This window comes from Oncorhynchus tshawytscha, linkage group LG21 (assembly GCF_018296145.1).
Source record: "Oncorhynchus tshawytscha isolate Ot180627B linkage group LG21, Otsh_v2.0, whole genome shotgun sequence".
NCBI lineage: Eukaryota > Metazoa > Chordata > Actinopteri > Salmoniformes > Salmonidae > Oncorhynchus > Oncorhynchus tshawytscha.
Genome location: NC_056449.1, coordinates 10,608,586 through 10,629,409, shown reverse-complemented (window position 1 = coordinate 10,629,409; position 20,824 = coordinate 10,608,586). Strand labels below are relative to the sequence as shown.

The 20,824-nt window shown below is 39.6% G+C and overlaps 2 protein-coding genes across 4 annotated transcripts in view; both read right to left on the bottom strand.

Annotated features, from left to right (window-relative positions):
- The window catches only part of mrpl11 (mitochondrial ribosomal protein L11), a 51,784-nt gene extending 38,451 nt beyond the window's left edge, over positions 1–13,333 (bottom strand). Inside the window, exon 1 of the mRNA XM_024382863.2 lies at positions 13,209–13,333. The gene's annotated coding sequence lies outside the window, so the exon portion shown is untranslated. The remainder of the gene's footprint in view (positions 1–13,208) is intronic.
- A 2,671-nt stretch (positions 13,334–16,004) lies between these two features.
- Positions 16,005–20,824, bottom strand: part of si:rp71-46j2.7 — a 7,574-nt gene continuing 2,754 nt past the window's right edge. The window contains exons 4-16 of one of the 3 annotated variants that reach the window (XM_024382860.2): positions 20,580–20,722; positions 19,846–20,008; positions 19,659–19,714; positions 19,181–19,398; positions 18,856–18,966; positions 18,583–18,708; positions 18,202–18,303; positions 17,960–18,118; positions 17,179–17,782; positions 17,006–17,069; positions 16,697–16,881; positions 16,489–16,577; positions 16,005–16,305 (exon numbers count right to left, since the gene is read on the bottom strand). In XM_024382860.2, the coding sequence (XP_024238628.1) occupies positions 16,213–16,305; positions 16,489–16,577; positions 16,697–16,881; positions 17,006–17,069; positions 17,179–17,782; positions 17,960–18,118; positions 18,202–18,303; positions 18,583–18,708; positions 18,856–18,966; positions 19,181–19,398; positions 19,659–19,714; positions 19,846–20,008; positions 20,580–20,722 (2,113 nt within the window). In that variant the 3' untranslated portion in view covers positions 16,005–16,212. Of the gene's footprint in view, positions 16,306–16,488; positions 16,578–16,696; positions 16,882–16,998; positions 17,070–17,178; positions 17,783–17,959; positions 18,119–18,201; positions 18,304–18,582; positions 18,709–18,855; positions 18,967–19,180; positions 19,399–19,658; positions 19,715–19,845; positions 20,009–20,579; positions 20,723–20,824 lie in introns of those variants that run through there. The other 2 variants (XM_024382861.2, XR_002948949.2) reach the window with 2 other exon arrangements.

The following is a 20,824-nucleotide window of genomic DNA, read 5'->3' as shown; positions in this document are numbered from 1 at the left end:
TTTACGGATAGCCAGGGGCAGGCACATTCCAACTCTGACATCATTTTTAAATGAAGCATGTGCTTTGTGAATTCGCCAGATCAGAGGCAGTAGTGATGACCAGGGATGTTCTCTTGATAAGTGTGAATTAGACCATTTTCCTGTCCTGCTAAGCATTCAAAATGTAACAAGTACTTTTGGGTGTCAGGGAAATTTATAGAGTAAAAAGTACATAATTTTCTTTAGGAATGTAGTAAAAGTTGTCAAAAATATTAATAGTAAAGTAAAGTACAGATACCCCAAAAAACAACTTAAGTAGTACTTTAAAGTATTTTTACTTAAGTACTTTACACCACTGCTTGTTAGGGAGCATTTCTCCTCGACAGGATAATCCATCCACCTGACAGGTGTGGCATAACAAGAAGTTGATCAAACAGCACGACCCTTACATAGGTGTACGTTGTGCTGGTGACAATAAAATGTGCAGTTGTAGTCACACAATACCACAGATGTCTCAAGTTATCAGGGAGCATGCAATTAGCATGCTGACTGCAGGAATATCCACCAGAGCTGTTTTTATTTTAACTAGGCCAGTCAGTTAAGAACAAATTCTTATTTACAATGGCGGCCTACCCCGGCCAAACCCTAACGACGTTAGGCCAATTGTGCACCGCCCTATGGGATTCCTAATCACAGCTGTGACACAGCCTGGAATCGCACCCTGGAGAAGTTTGCCCTTCATTAATTAATCCCGGTTTCAACTTTACCGGGCAGATACACAACGCCATGTGCGCTGAGGGAGCAGTTTTTAATGTCAATGTGGTGAACAGAGTGCCCCATGGTGACAGTGGGGTTATGGTATGGGCAAACAAAAGCTACAGACAACGAACACAATTGCATTTTATCTATGCCAATTTTAAATGCAGAGATAACGTGACAAGATCCTAAGGCCTATTGTTGTGCCATTCATCTGCCGCCATCACCTCATACTTCAGCATAATAATGCACAGCCCCATGTCGCAAGGATCTGTACACAATTCCTGGAAGCTGAAAATGTCCCAGTTCTTCCATGGCCTGCATACTCAGACATGTCATCCATTGAGCATGTTTAGGATGCTCTGGATCAACGTGTATGACAGCGTGTTCCAGTTCCCACCAATATACAGCAACTTTGCAGTCACTGAAGAGGAGTGAGGCAACATTCCACAGGTCACAATCAACTCTATGCAAAGGAGATGTGTCACGCTGCATGAGGTAAATGGTGGTCACACTAGATATTGACTGGTTTCTGATGCATGCCCCTACTTTTTTTTTTAAAGGTATCTGTGCCCAACAGATGCATATCTGTATTCCCAGTCATGTGAAATCCATAGATTAGTTATTTAAATTGACTGATTTCCTTATATGAACTGTAACTAACTAAAATCTTTGAAATTGTTGCATGCTGCGTTTATATTTTTTTGTTCAATATAAATTTGGGGACAGGTCAAAACCAATGATTTGTATAAACCGTGGATGACTGACAGGGGGCGCTGTAATGAAGCCACCGCACAGCCATCTTGGCACCCCTACTCAATTGCAAAATTATTTTGGAAGCTATTGAAATGCATTTATTAAAGTGTACATCTGTTTTTGATACGGTTATGCCATTAGACATTTTAATGCATATATTTAAACTAGATTATGGAAACTAAACAAAACAAAAAAAATTGTTTATACTAATGTTACAGTGCCCACAACAAAAATAAATACATGTAATTTTGTCATTGAAACATTTAATTGAAATACTGTAAAAAAATAATGCCAATATGGCTGACTGGTGGCTTCAAAGCCTCTCAATGGCTAATACATAGCATTATCAATTCAGGGTTTATAAAACTCATCAAAACACAAATTAATTTACATTTAGCTAGCATGCTATTGCTTGCCAATTTGTCCGAGGACAGAGGTGCACAATTGGTGGGCCTCGGTCTGGGTCCGGAACTCGAAAAAATTACTCATAAATAATTGTTCAATTAAACACTGATGAAGCAACCCTTTTTTTCATTGTTACATACTGCGCTGGCTCAGCGCAGCTGGGAAGGTCCCAGACAGCGCTCCATACTACTGGGTGCTGTTCAAATCACGTTAGGAGAGTGATGTCAGAGAGCGAGACAGCGAGAGAAGCAAAATAGAGAGAAATTATAGAATGGCATGCGCAAAAGTCAGAAAAGTCAAGCTTTCAGGGTGGACAGACAAATATGCCGTTATTATGCCGGAATCAGTCAAGATCATTCATCAGTGATTTACAAATACCAATCGGGACAAGTTCTTCCAGTGTAAAAGTATTTTGTAAGGCGTTCCAAGACGATGGCGCAGAGTACATAAAAGCCCTTGTTCCAAATTCAGTTCGGACATTTGGAACAGTTAGCAGGATAAAGTCCAGCAAACGAAGAGAGCACCCACCACATTTCTGAACAATAAAAATGCCCAAATAAAAAGGTAGTAAACCCAAAATGGCTTTGTAAATAAAAGTATACCAGTGCCTGAGCCTATGAGTGACTAGAGAAGGCCAGCCAACCCTGGTATACAAAGTGCAATGGTAAGTGCGTAAGAGTTTTGCAGTTTAAAATAAATCTCAAAATGCCATGGTAAAGGGTGTCAATTGATCTCAAACACTGAGTGGAAGCATTCATATATAAAATATCCCCACAGTCTAGTAAAGGCATACATGTAGCTGATACTAGCCTCCTTCTGGCTTCAAAAGAAAAACAGGCCTTATTCCTAAAATAAAATCCACATTTCAGCCTCAATTTTTTTGTAAGTTGTTTATATGCAATTTAAAAGAGAGGCCGTCATCAATTAAAATTCCAAGATATTTATGAGGTTACAACCTCAATCTCCTTGCCCTGACAGGTAGTAATAGGTGAAAGGTTCAGAGGTCTATTTCTTTCTTTAGAAAACACCATTAGTTTAGTCAGTATTGAGGATAAGCTTCAATTGACACAAGGTATGTTGAACAGTATAAAAAAGCAGTTTGCAAGTTCTGGAAAGCTTTTGTAAGAGACGAGGCACAACCGTAAATAACAGTATCATCAGCATAAAAATGAAGTTGCGCATTTTGGACATTTTTGTCTAAATCATTTGTATAAATAGTGAATAAGAGAGGACCAAGTACAGAGCCTTGGGGCACTCCATTAAAGACAGACAATTTAACAGACATAAGCCCATCAAATTGAGTGCACTGAGTTCTATCAGACAGTTAGCAAACCATGCAACTGCATGCTCTGAAAGACCTACACTCGACAACCTCTGGCTTAGTATTGCATGATCAACTGTATCAAAAGCCTTAGAGAGATCAATAAAAAGTTAGACAGTGCTGTTTTTTGTCAAGGGCTTCAGTGATATCACTTAAACCTTCATGGCTGCTGTAATTGTGCTATGCTTCTTCTTGAAGCCCGATTGGTCCATTGATAAGATAGTTCGTTTTTAATTTACTATTTTAGCTGTTCACTCACAAGGGTTTCAAGTAATTTCACCAGGGGTGACAGCTTTGAGATTAGAGGTTGACCGATTAATCGGAATGGCCAATTAATTAGGGCCGATTTCAAGTTTTCATAACAATTGGAAATCGGTATTTTTGGGCACCGATTTGCCGATTATTATTATTATTTTTTCACCTTTATTTAACTAGGCAAGTCAGTGAAGAACGCATTCTTATTTTCAATGACGGCCTAGGAACGGTGGGTTAACTGCCTCGTTCAGGGGCAGAAAGACAGATTTTCACCTTGTCACCCCGGGGAACCAATCTTGCAACCTTACAGTTAACTAGTCCAATGCAATAACGACCTGCCTCTCTCTCGTTGCACTCCACAAGGAGACTGCCTGTTACGCAAATGCAGTAAGCCAAGGTAAGTTGCTAGCTAGCATTAAACTTATCTTATAAAAAACAATCATAATGACTAGTTAACTACACATGGTTGATGATATTACTAGATATTATCTAGTGTGTCCTGTGTTGCATATCTAGCGTGTCCTATGTTGCATATATGACTGAACATACAAGTATCTAAGTATCTGACTGAGCGGTGGTAGGCAGAAGCAGGCGCGTAAACATTAATTCAAACAGCACTTTCGTGCGTTTTGCCTGCAGCTCTTCGTTGTGCGTCAAGCATTGCGCTTTTTATGACTTCAAGCCTATCAACCCCTGAGATAAGGCTGGTGTGACCGAAGTGAAATGGCTGGCTAGTTAGCGCTCACTAATAGCGTTTCAAACTTCACTCGTCGGGGCCTTGGGGTGGTTGTTTCCCTTGCTCTGCATGGGTAAAGGCTTTGATGTTGTGGCTGTTGTCGTTGTGTTGCTGGTTCGAGCCCAGGGAGGAGCGAAGAGAGGGACGGAAGCTATTCTGTTACACTGGCAATACTAAAGTGCCTATAAGAACATCCAATAGTCAAAGGTTAATGAAATACAAATGGTATAGAGGGAAATATTCCTATAATAACTACAACCTAAAACTTCTTACCTGGGAATATTGAAGACTCATGTTAAAAGGAACCACCAGCTTTCATATGTTCTCATGTTCTGAGCTTGGAACTGAAACGTTAGCACATATTGCACTTCTACAACACTTTGTTTATGCATGATAAAAAAAACAAATTGAACATGTTTCATTATCTACTTGAGGCTAAATTGATTTTATTGATGTATTATATTAAGTTAAAATAAGTGTTAATTCAGTATTGTTATAATTGTCATTTTTACAAAAGCATTTTTAAATATTTTTTTAAATTACCATTATTATTATTTATACATATACACATATATATATATATACACACATATATATTTTTTTATCGGCATCGGCTTTTTTGGTCCTCCAATAAATCGGTATCAGCGTTGAAAAATCATAATCGGCCGACCTCTATTTGAGATTGGCCTATAATTATTTAAAAGAGCATTAGCTGTTGATAAATCTACTGATGTGAGTGATAATGACCAGCTTCTGGTGTATGTTAAATCTTACCACATACAGAAGGGGGAATTCTGTGAAGACCTGTTAGGTGTAACTCCACTCGAGACACACAAGAGGAAAGGACATCTACATGGCCATAAAGGAAATGCTGAGAAAGAGGGGGATAGATCTAAAACAGGTGATCTCTATCACCTCAGACAGGGCCCCTGCCATGACAGGAAGAGAAAGAGGAGCTGTGGCACAGCTGAAAGAGGACAACCCTGATCTCACAGCTTACCACTGCATCATTCAGTCTGTCCTGTTCGCCAATCTGTCAGAAGAGTATCCTGAAGTGATGAATACAATGATGAAACTCATTAACTTCCTCAGGGCATCCTCATCAACATCGCCTGCTGAGAGAATTCCTGAAAAAAGTTGAGGCAAATGAAGTCCTGCTGCACAACAACGTAAGATGGCTCAGTAAAGTCAGGGTGTTGGAACGCTTGTGGTCCATTCGAAAATAAATTACAGCTCAAGAGTCAGAAGACAACACAGTTTCAACTTTTTTTGCAAGACGAGAGCAAAATTGATGTTGCTTTTTTGGTAGACATCACACCTTAATGAGCTCAACGTGAAACTATAGGGCAAGAACAATTCCGTTTGTGATTTGATGACATCTGTCAGCTCCTTCCAGAGAAAACAAGGAGACTGTGCACACTCCCCAAAAGTGCAGGAACAGATTCAGGGTGAGAGAGATGTTTCTCCTCATGTTGACTTCATAGATAAACTGACTGGAAACTTCAGAAAAATCGCTTTGACAGCTTCAGCCTTGGACAACAGCTCCTTCTTCTACTTGAGAATCCATTCCTCATCACAGATGTCAGGGGATTTTCAAAAGGAGGTGACACAGACCTTCAAGTGGGCACATGCTGGATCTCTACAGATGGAACTGATTGATCTGCAAGCAAATGTTGCAGAGAGAGCACTTTCAACTAACTGATCATGACACTATCTGTCTGCAGGCTGTGTCTGAGACTGGTGAGACCAGGGGAAACAAAGTAGCACTACACACCTTGACCATGTTTGGCTACACATACAGTTGTGAGTCTTTTCTCTCCACTATGAACATCATTAACAATAAGTACCGTTCTAGACTCGCCAATGAGCACCTACAGTTGAAGTCGGAAGTTTACATACATTTAGGTTGGATTCATTAAAACTCGTTTTTCAACTGCAGTTTCTGCAAGTTGGTTAATTAAGACATCTACTTTGTGATGACAAGTCATTTTTCCAACAATTGTTTACAGACAGATTATTTCACTCATAACTCACTGTATCACAATTCAAGTGGGTCAAAAGTTTACATACAGTAGTTGACTGTGCCTTTAACTTCTTATGGTATAGGGGACACTTGCATCCCACTTGGCCAAAAACCAGGGAAAATGCAGCGTGGCAAATTCAAATAAATTGATATAAAAATCAAACTTTCATTAAATCACACATAAGATACTCAATTAAAGCTACACCCGTTGTGAATCCAGCCAACATGTCAGATTTTAAAAAGGCTTTTTGGCAAAAGCATAAGAAGCTATCATCTGATGATGAACAAACAGAGTAGCATATTTCAACCCTGCAGGCGCTACACAAAACGCAGAAATAAAATATAAAACATGCCTTACCTTTGACGAGCTTCTTTTGTTGGCACTCCAATATGTCCCATAAACATCACAATTGGTCCTTTTGTTCGATTAATTCCGTCCACATATATCCAAAATGTCCATTTATTTGGCGCGTTTGATCCAGAAAAAAACAACTTCCAAATTGCACAGCGTCACTACAAAATATCTCAAAAGTTGCCTATAAACTTTGGCAAAATATTTCAAACTACTTTTGTAATACAACTTTCAGTATTTTTAAATGTTAATAATCGATCAAATTGAAGACGAGTCTATCTGTGTTCAATACAGGAAGACAACAAACCAAGCTACTGTTCAAGTCTTGCGCAACTCTTAGCAGTGTTACGCAGTTCCTAGGTGGCCTTACTTCTTCATTGCACAAATGAATAACCTCAACCAAATTCCAAAGACTGGTGACATCCAGTGGAAGCGGTAAGAACTGAAAACAAGTTCCTAAGAAATATAGTTTGCCAATGAGAACTCAGTGAACAGACAGAGACCTCAAAAAAAATCTGAACGGTTAGTCCTCGGGGTTTTGCCTGCTACATAGGTTCTGTTATACTCACAGACATGATTCAAACAGTTTTAGAACCTTCAGAGTGTTTTACATCCAAATCTATGAATAATATGCATATCTTATATTCTTGGCATGAGTAGCAGGAAGTTGAAATTGGGCACGCAATTTATCCAAAAGTGAAAATGCTGCCCCCTATACCTTAAGTTAAACAGCTCGGGAAATTCCATAAAATGATGTCATGGCTTTAGAAGCTTCTGATATGCTACTCAACATCATTTGAGTCAATTGGAGGTGTACCTTTGGATGTATTTCAAGGCCTACCGTCAAACTCAGTGCCTCTTCGCTCGACATCATGGGAAAATCAAAAGATCTCAGAAAAACAATTGTAGACCTCCACAAGTCTGGTTCATCCTTGGGAGCAATTTCCAAATGCCAAAGGTAAATGTTGGGTTGTTATTTTACCTGAAATGCATGTTCCTTTTTTTTGCTGGATTTTTACCCATTGAGTCATACAAAATCGTTTGTTCTCTACTCCGACAACTAATCCACCTATAAAAGGGAAAACCTCATTAGTTTTTAGTTAGTTCATTGATTAATTTATCCTTGTTAATTAATCTCTCTTTTTCTTCTGTGGATTTGGAGGTGAAATGGAAATGAATGAGGGTAAACTAACAGTGGTGGCAGGTGTGGTGAAGTTCTCGTAGTCTGTGACGGTAGGATTGACATTTTTCGAGAAAACGGACCCCTGCCTTTTGCTGATCCCTAATGGTGTTTCAGCGTGGGTGAAAACTGAGTTGGGTGCTGTGGAATCAGTGAAGGTAACCGAAAGTAGTCTTGTGATAATTGCGTTTTGCTCTCAAAAGGGTGCCAGGGTGTGATAACTGGGGTAGCAGTAAATGTTAAAGTAGACCAACAGAAACAAAAGATGCCCAGTGTTTGTGATGCTTGTCTTTTGGTGCGACGCGGAAAGGGTGGCTTGAGTTGTGAAACAGAAGAGTTATTGTCTGTTCTTTTGAGTTTTGATGTTGAGTCTTTGCCTGACAAAGTGATGTTAGGATATTTCAGTTGTCCTGTACAAGCTTTTGTCCCAAATCCATTACATTGTTACAGGTGTCAAGCTTATGCCATGTGGCTGCAGAGTGTAGGAGGGAGGTTCCTAGGTGTGAGAAGTGTGCAGAAGGGCATGAGACAAAGGAATGTGTAGTATTGGGGGAAAGAAGCAGTATGTGTGGCTGGGGATCTGAAATGTCCGGTGCGAGAGGTTTAACGGGGTCAGTAGTGCAAATGGTGTCGTATACTGAGGCAATGAAGAAACTATAGGAAGTTGGGTCAAGGGGAGGGATCCTGAGAGGATTCGTATGAGGAGTAGATCTGTGACAGTCTTCAACAAATATCGGCAAAAAATAATTTTGTCAGCCACCAATTGTGCAAGTTCTCCCACTTAAAAAGATGAGAGAGGCCTGTAATTTTCATCATAGGTACACTTCAACTATGACAGACAAATTTAGAAAAAACAATCCAGAAAATCACATTGTAGGATTTTTAATGAATTTATTTGCAAATTATGGTGGAAAATAAGTATTTGGTCACAAGCAAGATTTCTGGCTCTCACAGACCTATAACTTCTTTAAGAGGCTCCTCTGTCCTCCACTCGTTACCTGTATTAATGGCACCTGTTTGAACTTGTTATCAGTATAAAAGACGCTTGTCCACAACCTCAAACAGTCACACTCCAAACTCCACTATGGCCAAGACCAAAGAGCTGTCAAAGGACACCAGAAACAAAATTGTAGACCTGCACCAGGCTGGGAAGACTGAATCTGCAATAGGTAAGCAGCTTGGTTTGAAGAAATCAACTGTGGGAGCAATTATTAGGAAATGGAAGACATACAAGACCACTGATAATCTCCCTCGATCTGGGGCTCCACGCAAGATCTCACCCCGTGGGGTCAAAATGATCACAAGAACGGTGAGCAAAAATCCTAGAACCACACGGGGGGACCTAGTGAATCACCTGCAGAGAGCTGGGACCAAAGTAACAAAGCCTACCATCAGTAACACACTACGCCGCCAGGGACTCAAATCCTGCAGTGCCAGACGTGTCCCCCTGCTTAAGCCAGTACATGTCCAGGCCCGTCTGAAGTTTGCTAGAGAGCATGTGGATGATCCAGAAGAAGATTGGGAGAATGTCATATGGTCAGATGAAACCAAAACAGAACTTTTTGGTAGAAACTCAACTCGTTGTGTTTGGAGGACAAAGAATGCTGAGTTGCATCCAAAGAACACCATACCTACTGTGAAGCATGGGGGTGGAAACATCATGCTTCGGGGCTGTTTTTCTGCAAAGGGACCAGGACGACTGATCCGTGTAAAGGAAAGAATGAATGGGGCCACGTATCGTGAGATTTTGAGTGAAAACCTCCTTCCATCAGCAAGGGCATTGAAGATGAAACGTGGCTGGGTCTTTCAGCATGACAATGATCCCAAACACACCGTCCAGGCCCCGAAGGAGTGGCTTCGTAAGAAGCATTTCAAGGTCCTGGAGTGGCCTAGCCAGTCTCCAGATCTCAACCCCACAGAAAATCTTTGGAGGGAGTTGAAAGTCTGTTGGCCAGCAACAGCCTCAAAACATCACTGCTCTAGAGGAGATCTGCATGGAGGAATGGGCCAAAATACCAGCAACAGTGTGTGAAAACCTTGTGAAGACTTACAGAAAACGTTTGACCTCTGTCATTGCCAACAAAGGGTATATAACAAAGTATTGAGATACACTTTTGTTATTGGCCAAATACTTATTTTCCACCATAATTTGCAAATAAATTCATTTTGTCTGACATAGTTGAAGTGTACCGATGATGAAAATTACAGGCCTCTCTCATCGTTTTAAGTGGGAGAACTTGCACAATTGGTGGCTGACTAAATACTTTTTTGCCCCACTGTGTGTGTGTGTGTATGTATATATATATATATATTACTTTTTTTGCTCCACAGTATCTCTACTTGCACATTCATCTTCTGCACATCTATCACTCCCGTGTTTATTTGCAAAAATTTCACCACTATAGCCTATTTATTGCCTTACCTCCCTAATCTTACTTCCTTTGCACACACTGTATATAGACTTTTCTATTGTGTTATTGACTGTACTACATTTGTTTATTCCATGTGTAACTCTGTGTTGTTATTTGTGTCACACTGCTTTGCTTTATCTTGGCCAGGTCGCAGTTGTAAATGAGAACTTGTTCTCAACTGGCCTACCTGGTTGAATAAAGGTGAAAAAAAGATATAATAATAAAATACTGCATGTGGGAATGTCTTATGTCCGTCCTACATTTAGTGTTGGTACATGGAATATTCCTCAACAGCATATATCATAAATTGCTATTGCAAATAGAAGTATTATGTTCAAAAACTGACATTTTCAGATATTTTTACAATTCATTCTCTATTGTCATAGATTTGGTGGGCACTCATCTTTGTGATATAACTTTCTTTAAGCACGTACTGATGAAACTGTCACTTAATATTTTTTTCTTAAAGTCCACAAACGCTCTACATTTATTCACTCTGTGATAGGGTTGGATCCTATATGCTACTTTTATTATTGTCCTGTAAATGGTTCAGTGCCTATAATTAGGCTGTGTGTGTGTGTGTGTGTGTGTGTGTGTAGAATGGGGCATAAAGGAAATTACCTCTACTAATAAATTACTACTAGATTATAGTGATAAGGAAAACAACATACAAATTTGGCTTGTGTATTAATTTGCCTACAACTAATCAGAATTCCATTATTGTTACATAAAAAAGAGAATAATTCTAAATGAGAAGATCCTGCCATGGAAAAGACGACTGGGCAGACAAAGTGGAAAGGAGGGGAAATAACTCACACCATGCAGCAGGACACCTTCAGTTGTGGGGTCTTTGTAATGCAGGTTTGATAGTTACATTTGCAATAATGAATGGTTAGCTGTTATGTGACAATTAGGTCAAAAACTCTATTTTATTTTTTGGTGTAGATGGCCAAGGAAGTTGCACAGAACTTCCCCAACATCCCCTCCCAAATTGATATGGAATCTTCAAACACACATGGAGCAACTGCGAAAAGAAATGGCTGAGGATTTACTAAAAATGTCTGGTATGTAATTTATGATATAACACAATGGATGGCTAATTCGTCATACTACATTGATATTATTTATAATGTGTTACGCTTGGTTTTGTTTTAGATTTAATGTTATGCATGCCAACGGTGGTTCCATGTGCTGTAACTAGGAATGAAGGCAAAATAGTTCAACAGAGTAAAGAACACAAACTGGAAGTGCAGTCGGTTGTTGTTGAAAATGTATGCTTTTCCCCATCCACACTGAAGAGGCTCTGAAATGTCCATCAACCAGGGTTAATGTATGCTATACCCCATCCACACTGAAGAGGCTCTGACATGTACATCAACCAGGGTTAATGTATGCTATTCCCCATCCACACTGAAGAGGATCTGAAATGTCCATCAACCAAGGATAAAGAGGAAGTTAACACTGTGAAATGTTTTATACTTATTAGAAGTTAAGTGTCTGACATGTTGGAAAAGCTTAAAGGTCTACAATTTGTTTAATTTGTCAATATTACATTTTTATTCATTGATTTACTGGCCACCATTACTGTGGTTACATGTTCAGTTTATGTATTGACCAGCAAACCCACTGCAGCCTACCTCACTAACTCACTCTCCATCCCTGCTTTGGACAATTAATAGCATGACTCTCGTACTTTGCCCTTTATGGTTGATATTAATGACGAAAGGAGATATTATCTGTCTGTCTCCTATTGTGTACCGCTGTTAAACCGTGGAATACCTAGGAAAAATAAAAAACAGGGAAAATAAGTACCAAGAACTACCAATTATTATAGATAAATATTAAAGAAAAGGGTAAACAACACTGGACTGAACCCGCTAATTGCCAAACTAATATTAATGTACAACAATATAGAAGAGACATAACTAGAGGTTATGCAATATGGGTGTATATCCACTGAACGCTTCTTAGGTGTGTAATTGACATGACCAAGGAGCTATTGAAATTTAAAACTATGAAAAATGTATGTTAAACCGCAGGATTTTACAGTACACAAACAAGTGTGTGCAATATAGACAGGTACATTCTGCACCATGTTTAAGTCAGTGGGTCACATGACCAAGGAACTATTGAAATTTTACATTTTGAAAAATTCATGTAAAATCTTGATGAAAATGGACTAACTAAAGGATGTGCAATATAGAAGGGTAGGTCACATGACCAAGGAGCTATTGGAATTAAAACATGTAAATAAATATATTTAAAATAATGCTAGATGCAAATCGACAAAAAAAATAAGTGTGCAATGTGTGTCTATGCCATCGGGTTAGCTAGAACCAGTTGTGAAAGTTTTTGGAGTATTAGTTAAATAACTATTGAAATTTGAAAATGTGATTTGTCACAATGTTGACGGTCCCTAGCTGCTTTTGGTGGACGTAAGGAAAACTACAGGCGAATATCCAACCTGAAACTGTTTTTTACCTTGGTAACAACAACTGGAACCTAACAAGACACCCGCCATGAGCGCCCACTAAATGTGCCTACTAACAGACAAAAAAAATTAAAGCCCACACCAAACTTAAAGACGGGAAGCAAACCAAAAAGTGGAGCAAAACGAAAAACAGGGAAGACAAATGAATGTTTTTCTAGAAATCAAATAGGGAGAGAAAGACCTTCCCACTAACGAGATGTCAACGAGGTGACACGGATCAGTGGGCCCTATGTGCTAAAGTCAAACATCAAAACATAAATGGAGAAACCAAAGCCTGCAACAAAAGGAAAATTAATAACGTGGGAAATACTGATTTGAGCATTATTGCAGACACTCATACAACATTTAGTTAATAACGTTACCCATCGCAAGTTAGTGTCAGCTCGTGCTAGCTACTTTGCGGAATAAGAAATAACGTTAGCTAGCAATCGCACGATTGAAACAAGCTAGCGAAATAAATCTAGACATTAGAGATGACGAAATAGGAAAAACGTAGCTAGCAGACACTTCAATGTAAGTAACAAATTGTAATTTGTACCATACCTATCCGTTATTCAATGTCCAAAGCAGAAGCACCTTCACGTTGAAACTAATTCTCAGGGCGCAGCCATCTTGGATTAACCAGACATCCTGGTGAGCACGCCACCTACTGTGTTGGAGGGAAACAGGAATCGCGTTCATCTTCTTCTTCGATGAGGTTTAACGGCGGTTGGCATCCATATGCATTACCACCACCTACTAGACTGAAGTACAAGCCCCTTATACTTTGCTTGAGAAAAAAATCAATAAACAAATACCCTACCATCTAACACTACACTCACAAATATAAAATAAAAATCACACCACCCTACTCCACTACTTAAATCTATTTAGTCCTACCTCAGGTCAACAACCTGAAGGGATGGAACACCACCACTTAACACACCCTGTAACTCTTCTGACTTCAAGTCTCACACACCCAAATAACTCTCTGCAGCTGCCACCACAACCTCAATTCTCTGTGACTTATGTTCCATCCCTGCAGTACAGTTGATAACCATTGCTATTAATGCTAAAAATCCAATCTTACTGAAACAAATCACTTATTGGCATATACCTCTGTACTGATACAGATCTACTACTCACACCACTCCTCTCAGGATCCCTTCCTTTACACATCTCCCTCTACTTTCTTCACTGCCTCAGCATATGAAAACATATGCACTACTCCAACCCTGGAAACCTCAACCTGCCTCTCTCGCATCACACTTCACATGTCTGATCCCCAGCCCCATGGGCACCCCTACAATTAACACATACCACTACTTTCCCTAATGTTACATATTCCTTTGTCTCATGCCCTTCTGCACATTCAGCAGAGTAAAGGAGCACTAAACACAACAATACTCTAAGGCCTATGGTATATGCTTTCAAATAAAGAAGCTGTTTAAGACAGAAGTATTTATACTATTTTCAGATACTTTCTTCTCATTCAAAAAAAGAAATTCAAAACAACACTGACTGGCTTGAACAGAGTAGCTAGATCAATATTACTATTTTGATGATACCCAAATATTACTTGGGTATCATCATTAGGCATAGCATTAAAGGTGCAGTGCAGTTAACAATGTGATTTCCATTTTTTTTTATGACATTTCCACACTATGAGGTCGAAATAACACTCTGGAATTTGCAACATTTTGATAATGCTCTTTTAGTGTAAGAGTTTTTTGAGCAAAAATGTTATAATTCAGCCAGTTCAGGTGAGATGGAGTTTTTGGTCCACAGCATGACATCACAATATGATCTGATTTTTCAGACCAATAACCAGTCATCTTTTATTTGCATATGTATCCTCCTTCTTTGATGGGGTAAGCAGGGTTGGTTTTATAGCAGTGGTTCCCAACCTGGGGTACTTGTGCTATCCACAGGAAGTACTCGGAAACCCCCCCAGGGGCATATTTAGTTTTTTGCCCTAGCACTACACAGCTGATTCAAATAGTTAATGCTTGATTATGAGTTGGTTATTTGAATCAGCTGTGTAGTGCTAGGGCAAAAACCAAAACTTTCACAGATAAGAGTTTGAAAAACCATGGTCTAGACAATTATATCTGCCAATCAGGGCTGTGTATGTAAATATAAAGTTGATAAGAAAGTTATTTTCATGCACATAGTGATTTTAAAATAATTTTAAAAAGACTGCATGTGGGCTTTAAAGAAACTGTTCAGTGAAATCTGACTAAGTTTATAGTCTGTTAACTCATACCCAAATAAAGTTCTTGACTCATCCTATACTCATGTGGCCAAAGCACTTCGAACCCACATCTCAGACAGTTTAAAAATACTTGCCCTTTACTCAGAGGATGATGTTATCCTCCTGAAAAGGATGAACTGGGCAATCAGCCATCTACATGGGTTAATATTTCTTTCAACCGGTATACGCCCACACCATTCTGTTGATGGGGTATGCACACAGTATTCCAACAAAGAAAAGCTGCCTTTTAATATTCTTACATTTTTGTGAAGGAAAACAAGGTTCTATTTCATAGACATCTGGAAACGCTAAACAGTTACTTTAATGATCCATTTTTTTTGTGAACATAAAAATGCTCAACATAGAGAAACTCATTAATCCCATATGGCAGGACTGGAAGAATCAGAAGAGAGAATATACCTACCACACAATCTAAAGCATACCAGGCATATGTCTGAGGCTGTGTTAACAGGCAGCCCAATTCTGACTTTTTTCTCTCCATGATTTGGTCTTACGACCAATCATATCACATCAGCTCTTTTTCAGAGCTGATCTGATTGGTCAAAGGCCAATTGGTTAAAAAAAAAAAAAAATAAATAAAAGAATTGGGCTTGCTGTGTAAACGCAGCCAAAGAAGCAAGGAAAATCTAATATATATATATATATATATATATAAAATAGCTTTATTAACAAGGCACTTAATTTTCACATTCAGTGTCTTGCAAGCTTTCTTTTAGAAGGCAGGTGCGTGTGTAATTACTGGAAATTCTCAAAACCCAACAACAAAATATTAACAACTTTCCTCAAAAGCTTCTTATTTAACACATCTCCCCATCAACTATGAAAGTGCTCAAAGTGCTCAAAACCCTTTAGGTCAAAACTTCAACATTTTATTCAAAGTGCTCTGTGTGTCCCTACCAGTGAAATCAAAGTACATTTATGCCCCCTCTGAGATTGACAATGGAGTACATCGTTACCATCTTGATAGCAAATGTTTCTATTTTCTACACCGGTAGAGGATGTTTTAACTTGAATAACCTCACATTAGTGTGCTGATATTGCCAAATACATAACACGTCAACATATGATACATTTTAAATAATAGGCATGATTCACAGCATGTTTAATGTACGAGGTAAAATATACTTCTCTGGAAATGTATCATAAGATTTCTTTATTATAATACTCCCACCAAGTGTAGACTTAAATGGGACTGTTAAGGCACGACAACCAATCAAATAAATTGTTTAATTTTCTAAAACATCAGAACTACAGTTCATTTAAAAGCATGACCTGTGAACATCTTAAAATGAGTTAGTTGGTGTTCACTTTCTGCAGGGTTCTGGCACTCACATTAAGGGCATCCTCACCCGGCAGAAGCTCTCTCAAAAGGAATGAAAGCAGCATCTATGGAAAATAAAGAGAAGCAAAAGTTGAGTCAATGTTTCTACCAAACTGTACAAGAAAGTCTAGACATTTTTATGACATTTGACAAACATCAAATATAGAGAGCGAGCGCTGCAACATTAATCAGGACATTGACATCTCTTCCAGTGCTCGCCACAGAAACTCAATAGGCTAAACACTCACATAGACCAGCTTCTTGTTTTCTTCACAGTCCTGGAAGAGCTTAAACACTGTCTCCATATCAGTCTTCTTCAAGATTAAATAGTTTGAATCTATAGTGGAGAACATGATGTTAGTGAACTGGGACAATTCCCACATCTCAGTCTTAGAATGAAAATCATAACTCTAGCAGCTGTGTTGATGAGAGTGAAAAACAGTGTATATCCTGTACATCTGGCATTGATGAGGTGCTGAGCTCGGTCTTTGGTCTCGTTCTTTTCCTGACTGCTGCGGTGGGGTTTAGGGCTGGTCACCTCTGGCGAGCCCTCAGGCCACTGTTTGTCACATAGGTTATCGATATAGGAGGCCATCTGGGCATCCGTTGGGTTCATCTTATTCAAGAAGCTTTTCACTTTCCTAGAGGAGATTATAAAAAGTAATGCTGGGATTCTCAAAAGGCCAAATGTAGATCATCTTATTACCCTGTCACTATGACGAACCAGGACTGCAGTGGAAAATGGGAGAATATTTCACCTCTTACTTTTTCAATATCGGCATGACGGGTTTCAGAATCGCATCAAATATGTTCAGGAGGATGGAATTACCTGGAGGGAAAAGTAGGGCGCTGATTATTACACACTACTACAGGTGACTGATTAAAATATAAAACATCCAAAATTACAATTTCAAACAAATTAGGAAGAGAAAACTAACCAGATATTGCTTTCAACAAATCAAAAATGGCTTTGGTTGCTTCCATTTGCTCCCAGCTGGATTGGTTCTTTTTCAAACACTGCGAGTCTTCTAATTTTGACTGACTCCCCATGTCCTTTACTCTACTCCTGTGGATCCCTCCTGACATTTTGAAAGTGAGTTTATCCTTTTTATTTGACTTTCCAACTAAATAACACCATGACGGACTGTCAGTGAAGTCATATTGCGAGCCTCCATTTTGACTGAAATGTCGCGGCCTACAGACAGAGTCGGTCTGGTCTTCAGGGTTGTCCGATTTTGTTTGGGCCAGACACTCCTCTGATCTGGATAGTTCTTTGTTGATCATCTTTAGGTGAGAAGTTACAGGGTTCTCCGATTCCTCTTTTTTGTCCTCGGTTTTGCCTGCATTAACCAAACAGTCTGATTTCTCTACTGGCACCATCACTTTACCTCTGCAGCACTCAATGGGACTTGGTTCTGAAAGAGAACCATCCCTTGTATCACCAATGTTTTCATTCAGCTTCTCAGTTGCAGTTGAGTCTGCATTCTCAGTTGTGTTGGAATCATCTGATTTGGTCCCTCTTTGAAGAGTGTTGTGCTTGTCCTGAAAAATGCAATGTGCATTGCAATACCTTTACAAATACAGACTGACTGCTTAAGATTCACAGCTGCTGTGATTTCTTAATGCACCAGCAGAGGGCATTATTTGTCATTTGTGGTGACCCATTATGATACAAGATGATCTTGAAGGCCTTGCTCAACATGTAATTAAAATGCATACCTCATCTTCCTCTTGCCCTGGAGACAGGAAGTAGGCCAGGCCACTGAGGAGACCCCACACTCCCCCTACATGCTCCTCTTCACTCAGCAGCTTGTCCAGAGGACACAGAAACTGAAACACTGGCTGAGTGTGGCCCATCAGAGCATCAGAGACCAGCTCCTGGAGAGGGCATGGAGATTAAGACATGCATTTTTTATTATACCATGTGCATTTCTGCTCGTGTCTGAAGTGTGCCAGTGTACCTGTAAGAAGACTTTGAGGGACGTTTTGGCTTCTCTACAATCCTCGCTATTACTCTCAGTGCTTGCCTCTAACACGGATAGGGAGGGTAAATTAGCAGAGTCCTACAAAACAAAAAACACAAACCATGAAAGATATTTAAGAATGATGTGTGACATAACTATATGATATGGCTCCATAGAGGATGCAAAAGAGACTACTGTCAAAAGAGAGGGCACTCAGACTATTAGAACCTGCAATGTTTTTATCTAATTGTACAACATCCATAAGATGTCAGAGATGAAATTAAACTGTGCAGTATCTGATGCATTCCAAACTTTTACAGCAGTATGTTTTGACAACAGCACTGTTTTTTTTCTTCTCCCTCTTCATCCATCTCTAACCTGCCATAGGTTGCGGAAATGGATGATGTCCGTCTGGGTCTTCTTTACATCCCAGTGAAGGTTCTCAGGGTTATCCCTCTCTTCTAGGTGAACTGTAAAACACATCTCCTCATTTTCCCTCTCCATCTGCAGACAGTAACATCTTACTTTACACACCATTCTGGCACAATCATTATTAGATCACAGAACGACCAAGGACACGTCTTCACAAAACGCACTTTCATATTGAGCAGTAGTTGCATTCCAGTGACTTGTGTGTGATTTGTGACTTACATGAGGGACGCTGACAGCCCAGTGGCCAACCCGCCACATCTCATATGACAGCTTGAATTCCATCATTTCTTCTTGTACGCTGGTCATGTAGCTCTCCAGATCACCATCCTCCTGGTGAACCAAAACAATTACAAAACCTAATGTCAGCCGTGTTACGTTTCAACCTCAGAGGGCATCCAGAAATAAGGCTTTCATGTTTACCTTCTATTGGATAGATGGCAAAACATGTACTGTCTGTAAGATATCAAATAAAATTGATAAAATCTATAACATTTACTATGAAAAAGATTAGAGCAGAGTGAATAGTGCAGTGCTGACTGCAGACCTGCTCTATCTGGTGCAGTGTCCTTACGCTGTCGGGGTCCTGCTGGCTCTGGATGGAACACTCCCGGCTACTACCTTCACTTTCCTTTGATGGACAATCCTGGATAGACTTGGCTCTGACCACCAGCACCTGCTCCTTTTTCTTCATCTTCTTCCTTTTATCTTTCTTCGATTTCATCTTGTCAAGGATTTTAGACCAGCCTTCCTTCAATTTGTTGGCTGGAAAAACAACACATATCCAATTAGCGAAGTGTCCACATTTCCGTGGCCTTTACTGTGTCACAGGTTGACTGCAAACTGCAAGAACCTTAAGGCACAAAGGAAACAAAAACAAAACATAAAAAATTAAAACGTCACGGCACAAACAGAAACAACTGGACACAAACTAAATTAACTTTATTTTGATCCATTGAATGTTGTTTGTGCCAAACAAAGTTTCAATTTAGCCTAGTTATTGTTCCAAATAAACACACCCACACCTTTCTTTTTGGACTTGCCGTCACCGGTTTGAGCATTCTCGGTTTCTTCCAGTGTTCTAAAATGGCAACCAAACAAAATCAGAGCACAATTTATTTATTGGTGTTGTCGGCACATCACCCTAACAACACTGAAGCGTGTCTACCAAATAAAAAAAAGAAGCAGCCTGGTAAGAAAAGGGTCACTCACGCGTCACTGGTCTGGCTCTCCAGGGCGGCTGGAGAGGCCCCATCAGAGTTAGACTCACACAGCTCTTCCACAGAGCTCTTGGGGGTCACTCCATCCAGCTGACTCACCACCAGCTGGTTGAGGTTGTCTGGGTCTGATAGCCACTGCACCAGCAGGTCCAGCACTTAGGGCACGGATGACAAAGTCAATGTGAAGGGCTATTCAGAGTAAACTATTATGGTAGGACAAAGCCATGTTCAATATACATAGGAAAAAAAACACACACTTAGTCTCAGAATTACTGTGACACTTTCCACTGGTTTCACTGTTATACTAATGGACACCTCCAGTATCCACCACTGTCCATGTCTCCCGGGCAACAAAAAAAGTGATACATTTCAAGGCTCATTTAATCCAATAAAAGTTACAGATGCAGAATATAGAAGTTAATATTTTATCTACAACAGTAAAATCCCTTACAATTACATTTATGGCTTAGTAATGGTTCAACTCATTTCACTGACTCCTGTGATCAGAGCCACTGAAGGCCACGAACCATTATCAGTAGGTTTCGATGATAACACACTGTTTTAGCTATCCTCTAAGGAGAGCCCTTCTTTTAGTTGTAGCACAGTATGTGCAGTACCTCTATCCATGATGGAATGATAATGTTTGATGCTAATTTATTCTCGTTTTCAAAAGTTGAGCAATGAGAGAAAACTGAGGCACTGATAGGCTTATGTTGTGGGGTTTACCTTTTAAGGCAACAATCTCATTTAAGGCACAGTGGCTGACTGGCAGTCCCCATAGAGACTGAGGGAAAAGGTTTCGCACCAGTGCTTCAGAGAAGACTCTTAGAACTTCAACCTCCTCTCCCCTAGAGCTGAACAATGGTTCTCTGAGACAAAAAGAGACAAACAGACAGAGACAAAGTCAATAAAAAAAGCCTTTTTGGACTAATGACAGTATTACTATGTAGATAAATTACATTAGGACAGAG